Source organism: Platichthys flesus, chromosome 18 (assembly GCF_949316205.1).
Source record: "Platichthys flesus chromosome 18, fPlaFle2.1, whole genome shotgun sequence".
Lineage (NCBI taxonomy): Eukaryota > Metazoa > Chordata > Actinopteri > Pleuronectiformes > Pleuronectidae > Platichthys > Platichthys flesus.
In genome coordinates, this window is record NC_084962.1 from 6,746,026 (window position 1) to 6,770,568 (window position 24,543).

At 43.7% G+C, this 24,543-nt stretch overlaps 1 protein-coding gene across 4 annotated transcripts in view; it reads right to left on the bottom strand.

The window, feature by feature from the left end:
- LOC133973714 (neurexin-3b) overlaps positions 1 to 24,543 on the bottom strand; it is a 271,954-nt gene that overhangs the window by 64,258 nt on the left and 183,153 nt on the right. For all 4 annotated transcript variants that reach the window (XM_062411736.1, XM_062411733.1, XM_062411734.1 and 1 more), the window contains one exon: positions 5,388 to 5,569. In XM_062411736.1, the coding sequence (XP_062267720.1) occupies positions 5,388 to 5,569 (182 nt within the window). The remainder of the gene's footprint in view (positions 1 to 5,387; positions 5,570 to 24,543) is intronic.

The window sequence follows — 24,543 nt, forward strand, 5'->3', positions numbered from 1 at the left end:
GCATCAATACATCAAAATATATACGGGCATTAGTGTATGTATGAAGGTAACGTGTGTGATGGGAAAATGGAGACAGCATCGTCCGTGTAGTGCAACTTTTACCATCCACAGCCACTTATTTCATTCCACAGCCCCGCGTCCGCGCTGGTGTTTTCAATTATCCAACAGCTGCATCTTTCACTGCGCGAATTAGCAAGACGGTGGGGAGGGGGGATGGGGGGGGGACTGAAGTGGTTGATGGAAGTTCATGTGCCGCCGCTCTGTATGAAAACACGAGTCTGATTGGCCGTCAGCGTGTGTTTTGGCGAGAGAGCGAAAGATTTTGAGATATCTCCGGGGATCGGAGATGAGAGTGTGAAAACGTGTTTTTGTACATGTGCAGGGTGAGATGACACGAGACACAAGACATCTGGAGCGGCTGTCCGTCCAGCCGGAAGACGCTTTATGACGGCCGTTAACATTACCACCGAGAAGTGTGCTTTCATTTCCATATAAAACACGAGTGTGAACCGTAAAAGAATGTGACCGCTAATGTGGTTCAGGAGTGAAATTGAATGGCTTTAAACAGCTTTCGACATAACTTCAAATTAAAATCAAACCATTCCTGTTTCACTTGAAATGTTTAAAAGCAACAAAGCAGCTTTATAGTTCAAACAACAGCAGCTGGGGGTTTAAAAGCTTTGATTTTTTTTATTTTTTATTTAAGTCATATTTATCTCCGGTCTTGAAACTGGAGTTTTCTTTGTCACGACGCTGGGTGGAGAGCAGCACATTTTCGAGTTACCTGTTACAGAGAATGTCTTTCGCAATACTTGCAGAGTCTTTATCGTGTCAGGTTTTTTCCCTGTGATTTTTTTCTATCTTAAAAGGAACAACAGAACATTCGTGAATTTCTGCTTTCACCTGACTCCAAGCGAGTTTGCCCGGGAGCCGCTAGGAGCCGTGCACTGAGCTCCCCCTCGTTTACTCTCGCTCTGTATTGCCGTGTTCAAACAATGGGGAGGAGGAGAAAAGCTGGGGTCTGGTGGCTGAGGCATGCTGATGTGATCTGATCAAACAGAGCTCACAACGTCTTCTTCCTTTCTTGTCTACAGTCTGACTTTCACCTCTTAGAGAGTGGACTGTGGCACTGACTTGACCCCCCCCCCCCGGGGGCCTTGGGCTTTATGGATGCAGGTTCTATATTGTAGCTGCGGCTACATCGTGGATCGGGGCAACACCTGATCGTAGATTAGGATTAAAACTATATTGTTTAGATCATGGGTTCTCCAACTTTTGATAGCTGGGCCCCCCCCAAATCTGGTTAGGAGTAGTTGGGGCCCCCCCTAACCCCTGCAGCCCACCACCGCCGCCCTCAACTACAACACCACATAAAGATAGATAGATAGATAGATAGATAGATAGATAGATAGATAGATAGATAGATAGATAGATAGATAGATAGATAGATAGATAGATAGATAGATAGATAGATAGATAGATAGATAGATAGATAGATAGATAGATAGCATATTGTTATTGATAGGCCTGACATGTCAAGGTGAGGCTATTATTATAGCCCATATAGACAATTATTATTACTATTTTACTATTTATTATTATTATTATTATTATTGTTATTATTATGATTATGATCGTTAGTAGTAGGTCTATTAGTATGCTATTCATATTAGCAGCTATGTGAGCCTGCATGCTTTCCTATTATAATAATCATCATTATTATGACCATCATTATATTATTATTATTATTATAATTAATGATAATCAACCAATTATTATTATATTATTATTATTTTTATCAAAGTGTTATGACTGCTATAATAAGGATACCGTTATTATTATATAACACGTTGACCCATTCACACACACCTTCATACAGTCCATCACACGTCATGATGTGTGAGGGGCGGTTTGGGCTTCAATATCTTGGACACTTTGGCACACTGAAGGGGGGAGACCGGGAATCGAGCAGCCGACCTTCTGGATACAGGGCATAGGTATTACTCACCATACCTCTGCCATTGCGATTTTCATAACTGCTCTGGCGTTCTTAAACTCTGGGATTTTTTCTTTTGTATAAATACTTTAAACATTGATACAGCCGTCCGTTAAGCCTGATTGTCTTTTTCCCTTAAATGTTTAAAATACTGATAAGTTGTTAATGCGCTCTGCTATACACACGACTATTGCAGTCCTGTCCAACCTGGGAGAGTCTCCTGTTAAGATTATTTTGTTTGGAAGTTATTCCTCACTCTAGTCTACGTTTAAGGACAGAGGATGTTGCACCTTGTTAAGCCCTATGAGGCAAACTGTGATTTGTGAATACAGCCTATATAAATAACATTAAATTGATTGATTGAGTTTACACATTGGCTTATGCTGTGTATATACAGTCTATCTGTATCCATACTATCTGTGTTGTTAACCTTCAGATTCTCTCTGCTACCAGTGATTAAAATTAATGATATCCCAGGCACAGGGTTGTGTCTTCAAAGAAGTACACAACCCCTGCTTCTCCTATAATATCCAGACAACATTTTGACAGTTTTGAAACTTCAGCCTTTCACAAAAATGTACCGCCAGCAACTGATTTATCACTTTAATAAGTCATTGAAACAGTTGCTTTGTGTACTTATCATTATTCGTCTTGTCCTTGTGTGTTTGCGGACGACTGCTCTTGTTATCGTAATTGAGAAAGAAAATCTACTTGAACGATGTAGTAAAGATAAAATTTGTAATTCTTTTTCTCTCCCCATGCATGTGTGTGTTTGGTGTGTGTGTGTGTCTGTGTGCGTGTATAATCTTGGTTAATCTTCACCTGCAGTCAAATAGAGTCCTTGGCAAGATACTGTGTGAGTCACCCCCGGCACATCTAGCCCACGGCTTAAGAGTTTTTCTGTCATGGATTTGAGTTTACGCATACAAACACACACACACACACATTTTACTTATCCCTGCGGTACTGCCACGACCCCTTCCCTGTTTGACTCATCTCCCACTATCACGTCACCTGTAATAGAACCGTCTCTGATATTTGCTAAAATGCCTCAGATATGTGTCTTCCATACAGCTTTAGCTCCCCCATGCACGGGGAAAAACAAGATGTCACCTGACAAGAGTCACTGGCTGATTTTCAATCTGCATTCAGATATCTAATGAACTCATAAATGAAATACCAGCAAACAGCGGAAAGTCGCACTCACCTCCGCAAATTACCTCAAATTGCCCCTCAGTTTTCAAACCAAGCGTGCAGTTGTTCTTAGCAGTTAAAATGTAAACAGCGCAATCACCTTTTTAATTCACGATTGCCAAACAAGCCGTGAGCTAATCACACAGAGGAAGGAGTGCAGATAATGAAGAATGCAAAAGAGTGACTGTGGAGGGACTTCAGCGATCAGGTCTCGCCTCTTCTTGTCTGTGTTCTCTACGCAACAAATAGCTGAAGTTATTTAGCGACCTAATAATTGCACAGGCCAAGGTAATTCCCGAGAGGCCGATAAGACCTTTGCTTAGACGTATATCAATAATCGACAGGCGTGACTCCTTTAACCTTTTCCTCCAGATTCATCACTGTACGCAAAATGCGGACAGCGATGGCCTCGCGTGTGTCATTAGGAGTTATAATGTGATGACATTTCAGTGAAGGCTGGAGTCTCTGCTAATTTACACACAGAGAACTAGTAGCGGCGACAAAGCTGAAAATTTGACAAAACCTATTCTCAAGAAAACCCCCTGCACAGGAAGTATTCCCCAAACGGCAGAGTTTGAAGATGATCGGAGATGATTTATCCAGATAACGACAACAATATTTAGAAGTGAGGCTGAGCAGCGGTTTGTTTGCCTCAAGCTGTAACCAAATCCACTGCTCGCACAGCTGAATGTTTACTCAAGGTCTTATTAATTATTTACTCTTTACCTGTGGCAAAAAAAGCCTGGCTTTTTTTCATCGGGTTTCTGGTCAACAACAGTGTAATAGTGGGAGGGAAAAAAATGAGAGCCTTGCAGTGTCAAGACTTCTGCAGCATTTTATAGTTCAGGGCTGTAATTATGGTTGATATCAAATGAAAGCTGCTTTGTTTGTCAACCCGTGGCTGTCAATACACTATAAGTAATATTTACAGTGCAATGTAACCCATGCAGCACAGAACTGAAGATTAAAAAATTAAAAAAGAAAGAAAAGTCCACCCACACACTGGGTTTAGAACATGCTGAATGAACTGGCGAAAAATCTCCAGTTGCTTTTGTCTATTAATAAATTCATTAGTGCCACGAGGCCGGAGGAATGAAGACGTTCCCCGCCCAACGACTCGCAGCCAAATTATAAGAGATATCCTGCCTGGCCGGCTTTGCTGTGATATGTAAAAAGCGGAATTAAAAATGCATCTCTTTTCCCCCTCTCCTTAAGAGGCTCCTGCGATTTCTCAGTTGGTAAGAAACGTGCAGGGAAGCTTCTCCACGCGCCGCCCTCACCGCTGAGCGTCTTCATCATTCCTCCACTCCCTTCTCTCGCCAGCACGCACACTTACTTCACTTTATCTCCCTTTAATGTAAAGGCGGCTGAAAAAACAGGCTTGCTGTTGGCCCTCATCTTTGCAGAGCAGATGGCTGCGTTTCTGCACCACATGGCCCGCGCTCAGGAGATGAGGGGAGCTCTTTAAGAAGAGAAAGACTTTCAATCTGCTTTCGCAAACGTGGCTCCTCCTCCTCCTCCTCATCGCATCCACCATTACCCTCACCGACACATCAACGTGGCTCTGCAGCAGCGAATTTGGCTTATGATAATGTTAATACTTAATGCTTATGTAAACAAGTCCGAGGCAAGGTTGCACGAGTGAAATTATTGAAGACGCTGCTCGGATACACAGTCAACCGGCCGAGAATTCCAAATCCTGGCACCGATCCCGTTCTCGCTTCCTCTCATGTTTCTTCAACATGTGGGAATATGCTGCATATGTATGGAGAGCCACGTTCAATTATTCATGCTGGGAGTCAGCTCGAGCTTGGTGTAGAAGCAGGGTCTGTCTGGAAGAGGACGACCAGGGAGGCTAGCAGGGGGTTATCTTTAAAAAAAAAAAAAATAGATCTGCACAATTTGTGTAATTCAGTTTGAGCATGATGGGCAAGATTTGGCTAGAAGACTTCAATAAGTAAACCTGAAGGGATGAGTCAGGTTTACATAGTTTGTGGTCATCATCTTGGCCAAGCTGGAAACATGTGATTACGCATCGACAGCGACAAACAAGCTCTGATTAATAGGACGTATAAACTACTGTAAATGTGATGAGAAGATTGAACCAGATGTTTGGCCTCAGATTAATTGCATGGGTGACCCCATAACGGCGGGGCGACATTACGCTGTTGAATAACAATTAAGAGTCACCACTTACAATGTGGAGCATGATGTAGTCTCCCAGACGCGGGGCGCTGTCGATGCGCACGAGGATCCCGTCTTTGATGGTGGAGCTGAAGCCCACGGCCAGCCGGTCCGTCCGCGTGCTCGGCCTCTCGTTGTTGGGCCACGTGTACGTGATCAGACCCCCTCCTTTGCCGAAGATGTAGGTGGTGCCAGCTGCGGGAACACAAGTAAGGAGAAAAGGGGAATAAATTAGATTTCTTCGAAGAAAAACACGAGCGGATACAAAGAGATGAGGTTAAATTCAATTTGGTGATATACAAAAACAGTCTAACTAGACACCAGGGAGCACAGTGTTGTCACAAAACACCTTCCTGACAAAACTGAGTGCAAGCTACCTCTATTAGGTGCAATGTCTGCTGTCCCTTACAGCTACCTCTGCACGGCTCCACTGCTCCAGTGTAATTGTGTTGAGTTCTATTTTAGGTTTTTTAATGGTATTCAGCCGCTGCCACCTTTTGGGTAGAAGTCAGTGGCTCCCCCGATGCCATCTATGACTTATCCAGCTCTTAAATATAGCCCTTTCCCTGGGAATAACAGCCACTATGGCCAGAACCGGATAAGTCTCCCAATCCTCATGTATTATATATGAGACCTGCAACCAAAGAACAAAGGCTGGCACAAGAAAGGAGAGAAGAGGGTGAAAAAAGAAAAAAAAATCGAAGAACTTTCGTCTGGGTTTAATTTGACAAATGCAGTGTAGGGGGAAAAAAAGGGCTTCAGTATCGCCTGGGAAAGATTTCACCAGACTGAAAGTTTCTATTATTAATAAAAACGCACTATGCAGATTTGTGTCAGATTAGAAGCTCTGATTGGATCAGGATTGGCCCCGAGCCACGGAATATGTTGAAGTTGTTTGTGGATTTGCTTTTTCGTCGCCACGTGGGGCCGAAATATAGGAGAGAAAAGTTATATAATTTGGTTTTAGGGTCGGCTTCAATTCTGTCTTCTAAATGTTCCCCAAGGTGCATCAGGATCAAAAAGCCTATAGAATCCTTGAGCGGCTTATTCGTCTCGTCCACATTTAGGCAAAGATAATCAGGCGCTCAAAAGCATTAGACTTGTGAGTGAATCAATATGGGAGACGAAACAGACTCCTGTGGCCCGAGGAGCGTGGAAGGAATTTGGCTGACAGTGGATTGCTAATGAAGTCTCTGCATCAATGTTCTTTTCTTTTTTCACCTCCACCACCCCTCCGCCATCCCTTTCTTGCACACTTTCCATTCGCTTCCTCTCCAAGTCACCTGAACATCTGCTTGGCCTTGTGATAGGTGCCCAGCTGTCTCAGCGTTTCCCCTATGAAGTGGCCAACAATCTGCTCTGTGGTTCATAACACCCCGGGGACTGCAGGAACATATGGAAGAGAGGGAGGAGGACGCTGGGAGAGACTATCGACCAGTGTGTCTCTATTTGCCTTCGAGCCACACGGAGGGGTCTCTGCATTTCACACTCCTCAGGTGTCAGCTTCGCAAACCACCAGCGAAGGGCGTGTGTGTGGCATAAAGACGATCTGCATCCCGAGCCTCAAAAAAAAGGCTTCACTTGTTGTAACTAATAACCAAACATGGCTGGTTTATCACAGACACCTATTTTTTGCCCTCTAAAAACAAACATATTGCTCTCAATGACATTGCAACTACTGAAGATGATGTTTGGATCTTATCGCCTCTACCGATCAGCCAATTTCCTCCTTAGCATTACGTCTGTCTGAAAACCCTGATGCCCTATAGCAGCCGGGAGCCTGCAGCCAGGTTGCACCGGATCGGGCCCCGGCTGTCTCATCGCCCTCAACATTTCTTCTTGCCAAAAGAGTTTCCGGCAGACTTGGGATCGGTTTCTCCAGCAAACGAGCAACCTTCGCCTATCGCATCTAACACACATACACACTTTTTTTTTCTTTCTTTCTTTCTGGAGGAGATGACGATGATGAGCAGCAAAGACACAACCACCCTGGGGAGCCAATTATCACATTGAGGAGATTTGCTTAGTATTTCAAGAAAGCAATGTTCGGAATGAAACCCACAGGAAGCCACGAACACACACACACACAAACACGCACACAGGCACACAGGGGATTGACAAAGGCACAAGCACACGCTGTCATAATCAACTATATGAAAGTGTGCAAACACGTGTGCATTCACACAAACACTAAGAAGATGATTGGCTTCTCACACACAATCACACAAGTGGGTGATTATCTGCACAAGTCAAGCACGGAGTAAGGAGAGAACCCGATATGTAGCACATTTCCTTAACAACCTGCTGGGCCAAGACTGCACCGGCTAACTTTGCACCCGGAGAGAGAGTCCACTGCATACCAACTCATAAACTGTCTGGCATCATTTCTGACGCTCATCTGAATATTTCATTTGCATAACACTGCCTCTTCTCCAGGTGACGGAGCCTTTTCACTCGAGTTTCCTTGTAAACAATTCAATTTCAGCCATTTCGCATTAAAAGTGACGGCATATTTTAACATGCCTAGCATTATTTAGCATACACATTCCCAATGACTTCATTTGAGACCTCCAGGGGGCGATCACCCGGCCCCCAAACTGTTAATAAACAATAATCTTCTCAAGGTTTTTCAACCACCATTAAAAAAATAGTCACATCGAAAGCAGACTTCCAAAATGCGGAATTAAAAGTTTTCTACTTTATTAAAATTAAAAACAATCAACCCGTGCCTCGTGCTGACAGTGTTTTGCAGCAATGTGTCGTCTACATTAGCACAAAAACATCACTTTAGTGCTTTGGCAAAAATACATTTAAAATGTGTATCTAATTAAAAGTGCAGGAGTGTAGCGAAAAAAGGATGTCACTGCCTGCAAAGTAACTTGGTGCATTAATGGGACAGCCTATTAAAAGGCTCTCTGTAACCACAGTGATGTGCTTGTACACCTTTTTCTTTTTTCCCCGTTGATTTGCTTGGTAACGGAGCAATACAGACTTTTATCCCGCAAAACCCATTAAACCACAAAGGTAAAAAGCAGCACAATTGGTTCTTCGCTTCTTGGTAAATGGCTGTGAACGTCCTCTTCAAAGTTTGCTCGGTTTTGTAACCACTCACATGTCCCTTTCTCTCTTGTCTTGTAATTACCGAAGACATTTCATCTGCCCCCATGGTCATTCTTGTTGTTCTTTAAAACCCGGGGTGCTCACATTTTAGTGGCATTGTCGCTCTCAAGGTTGAGGCCTATAGCGGTGGTAAATGGGGGGGGGGGGGGGAATGTACATGCTCAACGTACTAGCAGCGTTTACAGCTACGCGGACCTGGTGAAAAGCCAACTGCAGGGGATATATCATCAAAGGAATCAAATCTACAAACAGATCACTGCGCAAGATGTTATTTTGGTGGATCAGACGGGACTTTCATCTTCATCTTTGAATAATGCAATCTTGCCATGGCCAGTGGGTACTGGTGGGAGGCCATTTGAAATCTAATTGTAGCATTTGGGGGCTCCATTGATTTCTGAGAGAAGGGAGATTGGAAGCCCTCTGAAGAGACGGACGACCAGCACTGATTTTCCTTTTATAATTATTTTATTGTTAAAATAAAAAAAAAAAACTGCAATAAAGACTTAGAATTCTCCAAAACAAAATGGATTTTACCACCACAAGTCCCCCCAGTGTTTTGATTCATTGCATCTGCAGTGTGCCTCCATTTAGAGAAAAACTGTGGATGAGAGACCAGGTCAAAGCCTTGGCCTCTATTTCACACAGGTCCCCTGAGGCGTGGGTGAGCAGACAGAAGGTCAGGACACCTGTCTGCAGAACAGAACTATGTCCTGTCCTTCAGGCCCCCACGTGACATTACACAACTATTGAAGAGACAGGTCGGGGGAAAAAAGGCGGAAACAGCATTTCCCCACACGGACAAAAGCGATGGAAGGTCACTGGTTTCAATCCGCCTAACCAGCAAGGGGGAAAAACTGGGTGGATCGCATTTTGCCCCATCAAGCCACTGTCTGTAAATGGAGATTCAAGAAACATAAAGGAAAGACTTGTACTTGTGCACTCTCTCCTCCCTCTCTATCCTCTACGTACACAGAGCCTACCATGCCAGGCAACAACGCTATCTACAAAGGAGCAAAAAAGGGCAGAGCAGCTGCCATGGCGCGCGTCTGTCATAACTGGCTAATTGGTTGTATTCAGACTTCGCACCACGCTGTGATAACACCCTCTGTTTAAATGTGGCTGGTGGAAAACCTCCAGCAAAAGACTGGTCCTCTCTGTCAAAATCCGATGGATGCGGGGAGGTGGTGGTCAAGATGTGTGTGCAAGTGTGTATCTCAGCGACAAAGAAACAACAAGGGGACGCTACCAGCTACACACGACTGCAGCGGGTAAACTCAACTGTAACTCAAAATCATCTGCATAGACATGAATGAGACTGAACTTTTGCAGGCACATCCCCAAGCACACACCCTCACACTCCTTTCCTCCTTCCTGCGTGTGCACGTGTGTGTGTGTGTGTGAGCACGCCTGTGAGTGTGTATGTTGTTTATGTGCTTTTATGTCTTTCTCCTTGTTATCTCTTGGGCTTTCTGCAGCGCGGGCCCCCCCAGGGGTTAGAAAAAGAAGACAAACACGGTTTGATGTGGTCGATTTTCTGCCATCGGAGAATGAGCAAAAGAAAGCATTACAAAAAAAAATCCTGAAAGTGAGATGCAGAATATGTAATTTCCTCCTCAATCACATTCAAAAGAAGTCCATCATCACAGTGCCTTCCCTCGCCGTGCTTCATACATGGGAAATTATTAGGCCTGCTGTCCTTCACACAACCACAATAAAGAATCATTGGCGGAGGAATCGAATTGTGAGATACTGAGCTGTGTAATCACCGGGATTTATCTCCATTTTACAACCTCTTATCATTTCATAATTCATATTTCCAACTGTTGCCTCTCCCCTCCGGGATAGAACGAGGGATGAGGCAGATGATTGAACGATCCCTCTCTCAGCCTCTCCCTCTCCTTTTCTCTATCCTCAATCAGTTGCCCGAAGCAAGTTTGCAGGGAATGGCTAAAAAACACTATAGATGTCTGTGTGGGCACATGTGGACTTGTCATTTTTTTGCTCTTTATAGCAAATACGCTCAGAATGCGGCATCTCCACCATGTCACCACAACGGTAGCCAAGTGTCCCATCTTTCATCAGCGACACTGAATAATATGCAGGAGGTGATTTATGAAGGGCAGCGCGTGGTGAAGAATGGCTATGTTAAGAAAACAACCAGCCTTGAATGATTTACACGTCTCTTTCTATGCTATTAGTGGTAGCATCACTACTACAGTGTATGGATTTACACAACAAAAGCCCAATATAATACAGGTGGAGGAAAAATAGAATCAAGAGAGAAAATGTACTGAAACGTGGGCGGCTGTTTTCAGACAGCATATGGTCAGATACAGACTGCAAAATATATACATTATTGGGATTGAGACACAAGTTTGTTTAAGACTAGCCCTACGCAAGACTGCTATTTAAAATAATCATGTTTCCAGCCTAATTAAACATTGTGTGTGTCAGGTATTTTTACTCAAGGATAATTCACGTGTAGGAAATTGAAAGGAGAACTGCCGGGCGATAAAACAACGCAGTCTGCAATTATGGCTGAGGAATTAATGTCCCACGGTGCATATGGAGGATTGTACGGATTACTCTACATTGTCAGAATCATATCCTATCTTTATGAGGCACAGCCCACTAGCAAAGTTAGGCAGAAGCTGCTGTTGTTGCTGCTGCATCGGCGGAAAATCTCCACTCGTAGCCAGCGGGATAAAGTATGAGCTGCTGGGCAGCAGCTCATACTTGCTGGGATTGAGCAGTCAAACATTATACTGGGTGCATTTGTACAACAATGCCAACAAGAGCTAAAGCCCTCCTGCAGCAGTGAGATTCAGGGCTGACAGTGCTGTTGGAATCGGTACTGTCAGTGCCAGTGTACAGGAGGAGCAGTTGCTATTGTGCCGTCTGTAGCAGGCTGAGAAGGGTAAAAAACTGTCATTTCTCAGAACACAAGCTGTGTCTTCAAATGACTTTTTTTCCAAGTCCAAAAGAATAATATAATTAGCAAGACAGATAGTGCTTTGATTCTGAGTTTGGTTGGCTGGGGTATGCGTTTTCTCCCAGTGTCGGTGTGGGTTTTCTCAAGGTAATCCGGCTTCCTTCAACAGACTGATATATATATATATATATATATATATATGACATTTTGAAGACCCTGAACACCACAAAGCTGCTTTATTTCATTGTGATTAATTAGACCTCTGCTCAAAGTTGGTCGGACTGGAGGATTAAAACAATCCCTAGGACTGACCCAGCTAGCAAATTGAACGTGTTGATGGCTAAGGATTATTGTAGTGTATTATTGTACAACTTCTTATTCTTGCTTGCAAGTTCAAACAAATGTGTAATGTATGTATTTGATTTTTGAGGTGAAATAATTGGGTTCAGTCAAACGGTTCTTGTCGTTCTCTTCATTTATGGGCATCCTACTGGACATATTTACATGATCAGCTTCATTTAACCATCTGAATTATGCTACAGACGTCGGGAGATATGTAAAGGGTAGAACAACGGAGAGTGGAGAAAGAATCTCCTTTGAAGAAAAAGAGGGAAGAACGATGAGTTGCTTTCAGACATACACTAAACTCGGCATCATTTTTTGCATTATTTCAATGTAATATCCTGACTCCTGCATGCTGTGCCCCCAATCTATTAAACACGCCTGAGATTTTATAGTTGTTGTCTCCCGCTGTGATGTTCATGTTTGAGGACCAATCGTATAAAGTTCTACAGAGAGTCAAGAGGCACAGATTCGGCACTGCCACCCTCCACTTCTCAGAGCAACAGGAACATACTTTGTAAAATTCTTTCCTTATTCACAGCTGCAGTATGTAGGATCACCCTCCGATTGCTGGAGAGCTACGAAGATTGACTCACAGACACCCATTGATGAAGCAGTCGTGTAACTCTGCAAAGGCACAAATGTGTCTGAGTGCAAATGAGAACACTGACGTTGGAATACCAAGACACAAACGCACACACACGCGCGCACACACACACAGACACACAGAAGGTGATCCATAACAACTCCCTCCTCATTACTGCGAAAGTCGTATAGCCAGTCTCACCCTCACGCCTTCTCTGTTGTAGAGACGAGCGGACAGGGAGGAAGAGCTTAAAATGATTTTTTTTTCTCGGTTCTCTGGAGATGTCAGCTCCTATTCTCTCTGGTTGGAAAAGGAAGAGGGTGAGGACTGAGGGGAGGGTTTCGGAGACTAGGAGGAGTAAGGGGGGGAGAGAGAGAGAGGTTGCAGCTGAGATCGACGCAACACTCTAGGCTACAAAGAAGACCTGTCTGCTGATTTGAATGCTGCACGCTGCCACCAGCAGAATCTTTTGAGAGAGGAGAGAGACGTTGTTGAGAGATGAAAGAGAAGGGGGTGAGTTGCGGAGAGGAGTTGGGTAAAAGAGACACAGCGAAGATGGGCAGCAATGGTGGAACAACATCAGTTGGGGTGGTGTAAACACCCAGGCGTTAAAATAATCACCTGCAGCACTGCCACACTAAAGGTGTGCAGATCTTTCTATGGCGAAAATTAGCATTCTGGTGTTGACGTTCACTCTGCTCTCAACAAAATTAGGACATGGGTGTCTCCTTCCCATCATTCATAATGCATGACACACTGTGTGTGAGGCATATCACTTCAGACGCAGACCACACCAAACCCTGCTGAGGATTAGGTGAAGAAGATCTCCTAAAGAATAAGGGATTCCAAGATGGCTCAGAGTGGAAGCATCATTTATAATTGAATCTTCCCTAGAGGATAGCGCGGCCTGTCTGCCTTTGCCAAGTCTTCACGGAGAGCCCACAGCTCCTCTCTTCCAGTCTGTCTCAGTCTGCCCCCCTCCCCTCTTCTCTCTGCAATATCTGAAAGGCTCTCATACACAAATACAACACTGCAACCTCCGCCACTGATCTTACCCCAAGGCCTTTATGACTCAAACCACGGTTGGACCAATTCTGAACTTTTTACAAACTTGCCGGTTTTGGTGCAAGCAGAAAAGGGACAAAAGTTTTTACAAACACTGCATTAGGAAATCGCGCTCACATTGTTTGTCACAACACGATGCAATGATAACAGGATTTCAACATGTGGATTATGTGCAAAGTCACACGACCTTCGGATTCTTGCACAGTACAAGATGTTTTAAAAGTAAAACACCCTGTGGAGTTCAGGTAGTGGTGAACCTTTGCCGATCCGTGCTTTGTGAGCAGACCAATAAAACATCGGCAAATCTGCAGTGTGGCTCGGCGTGGAGCAGATTCCTGCTGCTGGTGTGGTATTATTCTGTTCATTAACATTAGGCAGTGGCACAATGTTGAGTCGCCTGTTCCACATATTCAAAAAGGTTTGCACATGTTTCAGAGGGAGGTTTGTGTGGTGAGTAAAACATTCTCTACAAGAAAACTCTGTAGGGCACTTATAATATTTTGTGGAACTAAAATGATATCCTCTTTTCAATGACAGATTCTTGTGGCTGTGTTTATGTAAGAGGTTTTTGTTTAACCTTTTGCAGATAGTGAAAGTAAATGTAGACATAAAATGTAGTAAAGGGGAATGCAGTAAATGGTCTGGCCAGGCGGGAGTCGAAGTAGATTATTGGATCGCCCCTATGTAACATTATTTACTAAGACTTCACTTTTATTCTAGAACTACTCTCCCTGTCCGCCATTGTGTAGCGTACAGATGTTTTTTACTGATAAAAGCACTGTGTGCACAACATGTTGCGGCTATTTTTCACATGATGTCAACAAACCACGGCAGCAAATGGATTTTGCTAGCTCTGTTTGTTTGCCTCCGACTAGCTGTGTACAGAAGGTAATAAGTCAGGACTGATTGACTATCTGTCAAACTGGCTGCCACCTTTTCCAGAGTGAACAACCAGCTCCGTGTTTGCCGGATGGACGTCAGCCGGTGTTAATTTCAAGCACATAACTCCTTCGCCTCCCTCCTACTCAGCTGGCTCCAGCATAAAGTCTGGAAGTGTTGGGACGTGATAAGAAAGGTGGCCCCTCTGCATAGTACACTGGCTCCCAGCACAAACAATAATTGTAATTTGCGGAGGCAGAGAACTGCAAACCAAATGTTGCAAGCTCGCCCATGCCCTGTCAAATCCATTCAAATCCATTCTTCTGATGTGCAGGCTGTGTATTTTAATCATAGAGACCTACATATAAAACAACTTGTGATTATCCGTCCCAGATGTCCACCTGCCCTTGAAGAATATGGATTTGAGAGCCAAATGGATGGACACTAAAAGGATAAAAATTCCCGTAAAGTGCAGGGCTCATCTTCCCTTTGATATCGGCAAAATCAAATCAAAGAACTTGAACCTAAAATGAAATTGATGGCTCTTTTGCAGGGGGACAACAAACAATGTAAGCAAGCTGACAATTATCTCTCTTTGAGACAAATATCTTACTGTGAATAAAAATGCCCAATAACTTTTTTTGTCTGGTCCGCAGCCTCCTTTTGTCTTTGATGATTGCCCGCTGAAACACCGAATCATTGTCTTTTCTAAAGCTAGACCAGCTGCACCTGCGGTTGGCATAGCAACCCCCACATCCCAGCCGCCTCTGTCTGTGGCAAACCTGATATTGCCTCCGACCCTACCTACATCAAACACCTTTACATCTCACTGATTATCTCACACACACAGTACCGCCACAGTAATGATGAACAGCAATACTTTAATGTGCAATGCAATGCACCTCCCACATCTTCTGTGTATTCTCCATTGCACAAAAACAGGGACAGAACAGACAAAGAGTGTGAGACGGGAAAAAAAACTCATTTGTACTTTTCAGAAGTTTCCTCAGACACCTCCTTCTGAGCCAAGGACTTCATTTCCACAGCAGCATTTAATGCGGCACTCACTGTGGCCATGTTTTTCCTGCAGATCTCAAGCTGAGAAATGCCTAAAATGGCCACCTTGATGAAGTGATTGGTTTTGACAGGGAGCTCTTATTTCAGTCTGACATGCATTGCAACCTGTGAGGTACAAAAGGGTCCACAGTAAAGTGCACAATATGGACGCAATCAGTTCATGATAATGGTAATTGACCATGTAAAAGTCTCTGTGGGGCCTCAGATGTTTGCACAGGCGAGTGTCTCGCTTACCTCAATGGTGTTCCTTTGGTGTTATTTCGTGCAACAAGAGGGGCCAGTTTTATATATAAAGGTCTGTGATAAGTTCTTTAGGTTTTGTTGAGTGTTGGTTACAATAGGTAATCGGAGAAAGTTAATCTTTGTGAAAGCCAGATAAATTATTTTAAGATGTAGCTTAAGTTGAGTAAAGTTTAGTATAATCAGTATAATAGACAGATTTGTGATGCACAAGATAAAAAAGGAATAGTGTGTGGAGAAATATAATGAATCCGAATGTGAACCAAGCTGTAGTACAATGGGAGGCTTTTGGATTGAGGCATTTGACAGCGATCACCAAAGTATCTCTTTGGAGCTTTGAGGTATAGTATCTCCGCTATGCATGTGATGTTATACACTTTGTGTTTTTCCTTTAGTCTGTTAACCGTCTGTACATAAGAATATGTACAGAATATATATATATGGAGAGCGTGGCCTAGGGGATAGAGCGGGTGTTCTGCAACAAGAGGGTTGCTGGTTCGAATCCCACTCTTTCCCATCTGCATGCCTAAGTGTCCTTGGCAAGATACTGAACCCCTAAATGGCCCCTCATAAAATGTTGAGTGTATTAAAAATGTAAGTCGCTTTGGACAAAAGCGTCAGCTAAATGACATGTAATGTTATATGCTGTTTTAGCACACATGCACAGCTATTTCTTTCTTCTACTTCTTCTCTTGGTCTTTGCGTACTCTGATTCAGACTCTGATTCTTTATCACTGCTTCTGGGATCCATTGGAATGGTACTCTGTAGTTTTCCAATTCCCCCTGGAAGGGGGTATGACTCCATTCCTTTATTGAATGTGTCTACTTTATAATTAATGCCCTCCCCTTTCCTCAATTCACCTCCACTCTCTTCTCTACATTCTTCTCCTCCAGATTCCTCTACCTCCACCATTGAGCTACCTTGACCATGTCTTGCCATTAGTTCTATCCCTGCTCCAAGGACAATGAGCCCAAGACAAAACAGCAGTGACTCAAGCCACAGGGAGGAAAATCTGGTGGTGGCAGAGGCACAATCCATCTCCTTTCAGTGATTTAGCCACAAAACCATGAAGAGGTCGGCCCTGCACCACCTCCTCGGATATCTGTTTCCAATCCTTTATCAAAAGGAGGAGAATGGGTTTAGGAGAGGAGGGGAGGGGAGGGGTGGAGATATATGCTTTAAAGGCCGCTGCCACACAGCCTATCTACAAATAAACAAGAGGAGGCTGTGATCGATGAGTCGGGGATGGAAGGGAAAGACATGGGGTAAAGGGTGCTTCTTGAAAGCTTTAATTAACAGAATCCTTAAGCAGATATGGATTGGCGATAGTCGGGAGGGTGCATGCCAGTCCCATGGAGGACAATACAAAGACACAAGTAAGGGTGTGCTTGAGGAGACTGCGCACATCTGCACGTGCGTGTCAGCCTGAGAATATGAAGAGAGTTTGTGTGGACGTGCGTACAGATGTGTATGCTGATCGGCGACTGAGGCTTAGCTGAATTGGGCTGGGGTGAGGTTGAGAGGACCCAGGCGAGTTTAGAGGGCAGTGGGATGGAACATGCTGGCCTCTCAGTGTATCTTAGTGTCGGCCTAATTAAAGGCCAGGCCAAAAAGCTCTCCATGTTGTTATTAATACTGTTGTGGTGTAGTGTATGTGAGCATGTGGATGTGCTTGCAAATTAAAGTATGTGGATGTTGAAGGGCTTTAAGACCTGTGTGTGCATTCTTGAGTTCTCCTAAATATCGTGACAAGCTTTCTTAACCTTGTCTGGCCTGTGACCCTAATTGCGTGTTAATAAAGTTCTTATGAAGCCATTCTCAATAGTGGTTAAGTTGTTATTTGAATCGTTGTCAAGAACAGCTTAAAGCTACATTATATACATATCCTGCCCTAAGGAAGAAGATTGTTGCCTAGAGCATGTTAATACAACAAATTGAATGTCTTTCTGTAACTTCAGTGAAAATTTCATATTACTTGATCATTTATTGTAAAGTTAGTAGGTGATCACGCTTGAGGATATGACCCTTAAGCGGAGTAACTCCTTTATATATGTGTGTGATTTCCGTCCATCCTTCCTTCCTTCCCTCCTTCCTTCCATGCATCCATCCCATGTATATGCCTTTTATCATACAGTAAGTGCTGACTTTGATTGAAGTAAGTAGATGTATACACACAGGCCAGCAAAGTAAAGCTAAGGGTTTCTCTCTTTTTCTCCATGCCTTCTTTCTGCTGTCTTTCATTCATATACCTCAACCCCACACATACCAGTGGGCCCCCAGCTGCTTTCTTTGAAGATGTACTTAGTTGAACTGACTAGAAAATTTAAAGCGAGTGACAGCGGCTTTCAACAACTCATGAAAGGCAAAAGAAATCTGCCACTCTGTGTGAGTCAAATGGATGGGGGAATTGTTGCAGCGGCATGGGTAGCGGGGACCGGGCCTGTCGGCAAAACCTCGGCACAAAGCTTTCTTCAATCCCTCAGCCCAGGCTTGTACACATCTTGGCTCATATGGCACACATGAAAATGAGCAACTGCGCAGGAAAGACAACGAGAGTCTCAGCCAGCAGAACCCCAGAGCTACCTTTGACAAAACAGGAACCAAAACCTGCATCATTCAAATATATGTTGGCATGTCTTCATTCAGCAGGTCCCACCCCCTCTCCTTGCCCTGGGAAAATACAATGGCACAATGCATGGGCGCTCGAACATTTTCCCTCGGATGCCAAATTGAGAAATTTATTCCACTGCCCCGGGGAGTCATGCTCATTAAAACATATTACTACTCCTGTCATACGGAGACTTACCTATAGGCACACAATCAATTCCTGCTAAAAAGACAGAAACTGTCGATGCTCAGTAACCTATACACTTTAAATACGTTGCAGTAGAAAAGCAAGGAGACAGGGCCCATTGCATAGTCGAGACATGAGCTCGTTTCATCATAGGGAAAACATCGATGTTGTTCTATTGGCTAAACCTACAGGTGTCCCAGTCACCCACAGCCCATAAGGTGTGGCCTTCATTTTACTGCAGCCTTTGGTGGGAATACTGGCAGGGATGTGTTTGACTGTGCAATGGGAGACGTTAATAGCCCCACTAACGATGCAAGGAGCACAGTTAATACCTTTGAACTGTCATGCTCCAGCTTTATGGATGAACGCACATATGTTGTATTTCTGTTCAATATAGGTGACTGAATAGAGCAGCTTCCTGTCCGATGTTATGGACATATGTTTTACGCTACACATACAGTAGTAGAGGGCTGTTCACCTTGAAGTAACACAGCGGGCTGGTGTAGAATAATAATACACAGAAGGTGACCGGCATACAAACCTTTCATTTCTATAAAAAAAATGAAAAAGGTAAAAAAAATACATTGCAGCTCTTTCATGTCGGTGGGGCGGTGTGGCCTAGGGGGTAAAGTGGGCGTTCTCCAACAAGAGTTCAATTCCCACTCTTCCCCATCTGCATGCCGAAGTGTCCTTGGCAAGATACTGAACCCCTAAATGGCCCCTCATAAATGTTGAGTGTACTAAAAATGTAAGTCGCTTAGGACAAAAGCGTCAGCTAAATGACATGTAATGTAATGTAATAAATGTCCATCATATGTGATGACTGGAAGCAACAGTACTGTGTTTGAACACAGTATTAGAAACATTTCCTTTCCTCTAAAGCTACACCACCGCAATTCTGGTTCATATTTCAACATCACCAAAGACTGTCATGGCAAAACCTAGCGATTGCCTGGTACCGTCTTTGTATTTTACTATAAGCTTTACCAGGCAGGCTCAGTGAAAGGTGATGGGTATAACGGAGTGCGATGTGTAGATCAGATGTGTAGTGTGGTGAGTTCAACAGTATCAAGGCCAGAGAGGTCTCCAGGTCAGCTACAGTAGTATAATGGTAGTAAGACTACCTGCCCTGTAAACTGGCAACTTGGACATGCTATTATTATAAAACACGTTTTCACCAGAGGTAGTAATAAGGGACAAGATAAGGCCTTTGAGGCAATAAGCAGATTTAACGGAGTAGATGCAGAATTTATTGTAACACAGACCTGATACAATGCAAACTCTTCTCATCAGTACATGGGATAACATACTCTGTTAAAAAAAAAAAAACTGGATACGACAATAATGGAATTTTAAATGAAAGAGATGTCAAGAAAGTGAAGCTGGGATGAGAGACAAGACTAGAAGGCATCGTTCTGCCATAAGAGAGCCTGTATACATCTGCTCAACAAGCAACCCTGACATCAAACACTGAAACAAAGTGAAAACTTCAAAGCTGTCTTGGGGAGAACGTTTTGCTCTGTCAAATTTCACATTACCTTGATCGATTTAAACTTTTATTTTGTTCCATCAAGTACACCACAAGCACCCTGCCAGCAGGAACAATATAAGTTCTTCAGACTCCAGGCACAGTTGTTGAAAATAGAAACTGGTGTTGAGAAAGAGAGAGGAAAGGCTTGTGTGGTTGACTGCCACTGGCTTAGCACTGGGTCTCTATGCACAGATATACATGCATGAACACAGGTGCATGTTTGCTTATGCAGCCTGCAAGTATCAATTTCATCTGGGGACTCTCATACTTATTCACTTAGACATGGATCCTTTAAAAGAGCCCCGGGCAAATATTTACATTAGAATATGCTGATTGCTTCACTAATGGCTGGTGCCGAATGCTCTATTGTGGCGCGTGAAGCGAGATACACAGTTCTAGCATGGTAACTAAGGACGGCAGGACTGAGAGGCATAGTGTCGGTAAAACAAACTGTCAATGTGGCTGGCTGACAGGGGGGAAAACACAGAAAAAAGGGAATATATGAAACCTCCCATCCCATTACCCACAGCAATATTCTCACACACAAATGATCTCCACACAGGCCTCCCATGACTAACTGTCCTGATCACTTTCCGGCCAGCCGCATCTGTATGTACAAATGGGCCAAAATGAACTATTACTCACAGGAAGTAACTTGCGCTGGTATTAATGGTACAAAAAACATACATTAGTTGAATGCTAAATATCCCCATTTTATCTCATCAAGACAGCGGTTGTTTGAGCCTCCTCAGAATCTAATAAAAGACGTAGACAAGAGGGAGAGATTAGAAAAAAAACCTATGTTCTCTCTTTATCTCAGTTTGTATTTCCAGCATCTTTGCACGGAACATGATGGTAATCAGGTTTCTTCAAAAATGAGGGCAGCTGCAGTGCTTTCTCTCAGTGACAGGCTGATTGTGCTATTAGGCTGCACAACAAGAGTGTGTGTCTGGTTTCTTTGGAGTTGCAAGGAGGGTAGGACAGGCAGAGGTGGGTCAATAGCAGGAAACTTAGTTACGATTGGCCCAGGGTAACACTAAGGGTCCTTTCTCATTATATGATATCTGCACATCAGGTATTTCACTTATCTGAGAGGAAACCCAACAGGCTCCGGAGCTCCACTCTCACCTAACAGTTTAATTGGATCTTTTAAGCACTAATCTGCTGCCCCCAAAACACTGCCTTGGTTTTAATGATACAAATGCCATACTAGATTTCACTTAGGCTCCTTGAAATGCCACATTTAACTCACACTCAACCACAGCGCCACATAGAGGTGGCTTTACCCAACCCCAAAAGAATAATTTCATATTGCAAATGACATAAACAATTCCTTTGCAGCACGGTAATCCTTTAGAGCTCGTGTTCAGAGGTTACTAAATTATGATTTTACTCTTTGCAGGGGCTGCCCAGTGTGATGCATCAGAGCTTCTGGGCTAAGCCCTTATCGGAATCCCTGTAACAAAGAGCTTGAGTCGGACGCCACTTTTACTACAGACATCAAACAGCCCCATCCCCTCATCTTGACACTCCTTGGCTTCGATTAATACCAGGATTATTCAGTCAGAACGCATCAACAACCCTCATATTTCTCTCTGAGATGGGGATGAATGGACCATTCTCACGGTGCCAATGAATCAATAAAGCATTACGCTGATGCAAAAAGAGTTCCCACAAGAAAGGTGACAAGCAGAGAATGACTGTGAATTTGTTGCCTATTCGTCTCTCTCATCTCTCTCAGTCTCAACGGGAGAAGAAGCATCTGACAGAGGATGGGACAGAATGGAGACATGAAAGGAGAGGAGACTCTGTCAAGTTCATCTGTGTTATGGACGATTTCTCAACAAAAAAACGTGAAATTGTTTGTTACGCTGAGATCAGTGAATCATCCGAAGGACCAATTAAAACTCTCAGCGGTTTATTGAATGCTGCACGATGAATGGAGAGTTGTCGTTCTCCACACAGCACCACACTAGGAAGAAGGAAGGACCGGCTAATGCACCCGTGTGCAAGCCTAAGAGAGCGATCTCCAAATGTCCTGACCAATGAGAGTTTGACTATTTCCTCACTTACAACCACTTACAGCAGTCACATTGAATTAATGGCTGTGGATAGTTTGATTGGGCCAACCTGCCCACCCCCACCCTCAAAGCAAAAACTGTCTCCCACTATATACCCTGAGCACACTCACTTATTTGGCATCGCCTTCAACCCAACCACTCCTACTCCTTACTGCCCAAGGGTGCTTTTTACCTCTATTACACAATTTTAATTCTGTTTGATGATAGGCATCAAATACAGTGCCCTTAACCCTTATCTCAGTCTCCTCCTTTCCTCTTTGCTGCAGCATCGAGGCGATCTTCATTATGCATGACATGATCGTGAATTGGGTGGCGGGGGGCTGTACTCGGGTGTCTTCCTGTGAGGGCATGTGAGTGTACTTGTAAAGGAGAGATGTAAAGGTATGTCCAAGTCCCTGAGGCTACGGAAGCCATTACTTGACAACGCACCTGCAACAGGAATGAATCGCTGGCAGCGGTAGCCATGGCTTTGGTTGCATAGCTCCTGGTCCAGCTTTGATTACCTCTAATTGTTAATGCAAATGAGCCCCGCTAAAGCTAAGCATTGCCAGAAGCACCGCGTTCCTGCAAGTCTTCGATAAAACAAATGTGTACCGCATAAAAAGAATAACTCCATAAGTGATGAATTACCCCCTTTTTGGAGTACCCTTTTGATTCTATCTCAAAGTGTACGCGCTCTGCATGTTTGGGTTTCGCTGGTTGGTTATTGCACCATTTGAGAAGGGCATTGGTATTCTGTTGGAACTGTTACTTTCTGGATGTCTGGAGCCACTCCCGGGAAAAGGAGGAGCGGGAGAGAAAAAAGAGAAAGGGAAGAGAGAGTCAACTGCATTAAAGTTTGGATGACGACAGTGAGATATTGCTTAGAGAGGGAACCTCAAAAATATCTGTATGCGAAACGCAACAGAGAGGGCAGAAATAGGGGTGTGTGTGTGTGTGTGAGTGACAACAGCCAAAAAACAATACCAAATACCAAATGGCTTGCAGTCGGGATCTCCAGGTTTTACAAAGGAGTAAAAAACAAGGGTTACATATAAAGAGCCAAACAATCTTTGTCAAGACTTTTACACATTTGTCTCCAGTGGCTCCTATTCTCCTTCTAGCCACACAGGCCACTATCCCCTACCTCTACAGTATGTGTGTGTATGTGTGTGTGTGTGTTGAACTGGCTCTCTGCCTAGCCAATTATGTCTTTGTGCTAGAGCCATCTCCCCTTCCCTGACCTTTAACGCCAAGCTCCCAACAGACCACCCTCCACTCCACCACTTTGTCTGAATGTCTGTCCCACTATCGCTCTTTGCTGGCCCACTAAAAAGAAAGAGAGGAGAAATGTGCTTTCTTTTTTCACCATTTCACATGGAAGCATTCAATCCATCCTCCGAAGACCTTCCCCTTTTTCTCCCTACCTGAGCGCTTGCAAAGTTTTTGTATTATGTTCTGTTTCTCTATGCAACTGTTCATATATGCTTTGTCTGTCCTACAGTCTACCACTTGCCCGCTGTGATCAAAGCTATCAATAACTGTGAATATATTTCGGTTTTGTCGGCAGATTCCTATCTCAGACCAAATGAAAATAAAATAATAATGCAACTAGATTTGCCCATTACTTCCTGATGGCATACCTCAGCAGGGCTCCACAATCCAATCAAATGGCAGATAATGAAAGCATGGAAGCAATTTAATCCTTGCAAGTCCTTCAAAAGCAGAAAGGCAGCGAATCAAGCAGATCAGCCAATATTATGGCGGATTATACATACACCTTGCACCTTTTCCATCCCTTGTTCCTAGCGTTTCTTTCTCCATCTCTCTTGCTGTACCTTTGCTTTTTTTCTGCCTCCGCTCAATCACTTTGTCTCCCCCCATTGCAGGGCAGGATAATTAAAGTTCTTTGATGCTCTACCTCTCCAACTACTTCACAGGGACAGAGTTAATGGAAGTCACTGGCTTCTACCAGATCTTAGACTTTAAATTGAATGTCTCCACTCCATTTGAGAGCTGCAGCTAGATAAAAGAGCAAAGCTCTTTACTTCCCGGTCATAGACCACTAACTAGACGACTGGAGACGCTTTAATGGTCACTGCTGTGCATCATATTCAGTACATATGAATACCTGTTGAATATGAGAACCAGTATAATGGGTGATTGTCTGGTGCGCAGCAACTTGTGTGCACCTTAATGTATGGGCACCGGTACATGGAAAAGCACTGAGAATGAAATGGCTCCTTTGAGATTTGTGTCTGATGGTTTTGGCTGTAAGATTGTCTGTCCATTCTCCTTCTTCTCTTCATTCTGGCATCCAAACAGTTTTGAAGATGCTACCAACAGAATGAAAACTAAAGACCAACAAGAAAGGGATGTCCCAGTGACAACAAATTTGGTGCATTTTGTGTGTACTGTGCACGAGATGCTTTTATAGTGTGTGTAGAGTGTTAAGGCATCAAATTGTCAGAAGCTTGGTTTTCGTCTACTACAGTACACTGGATGCCACTTCATATTAAGACGTGGGCGTAAATATTGGGCA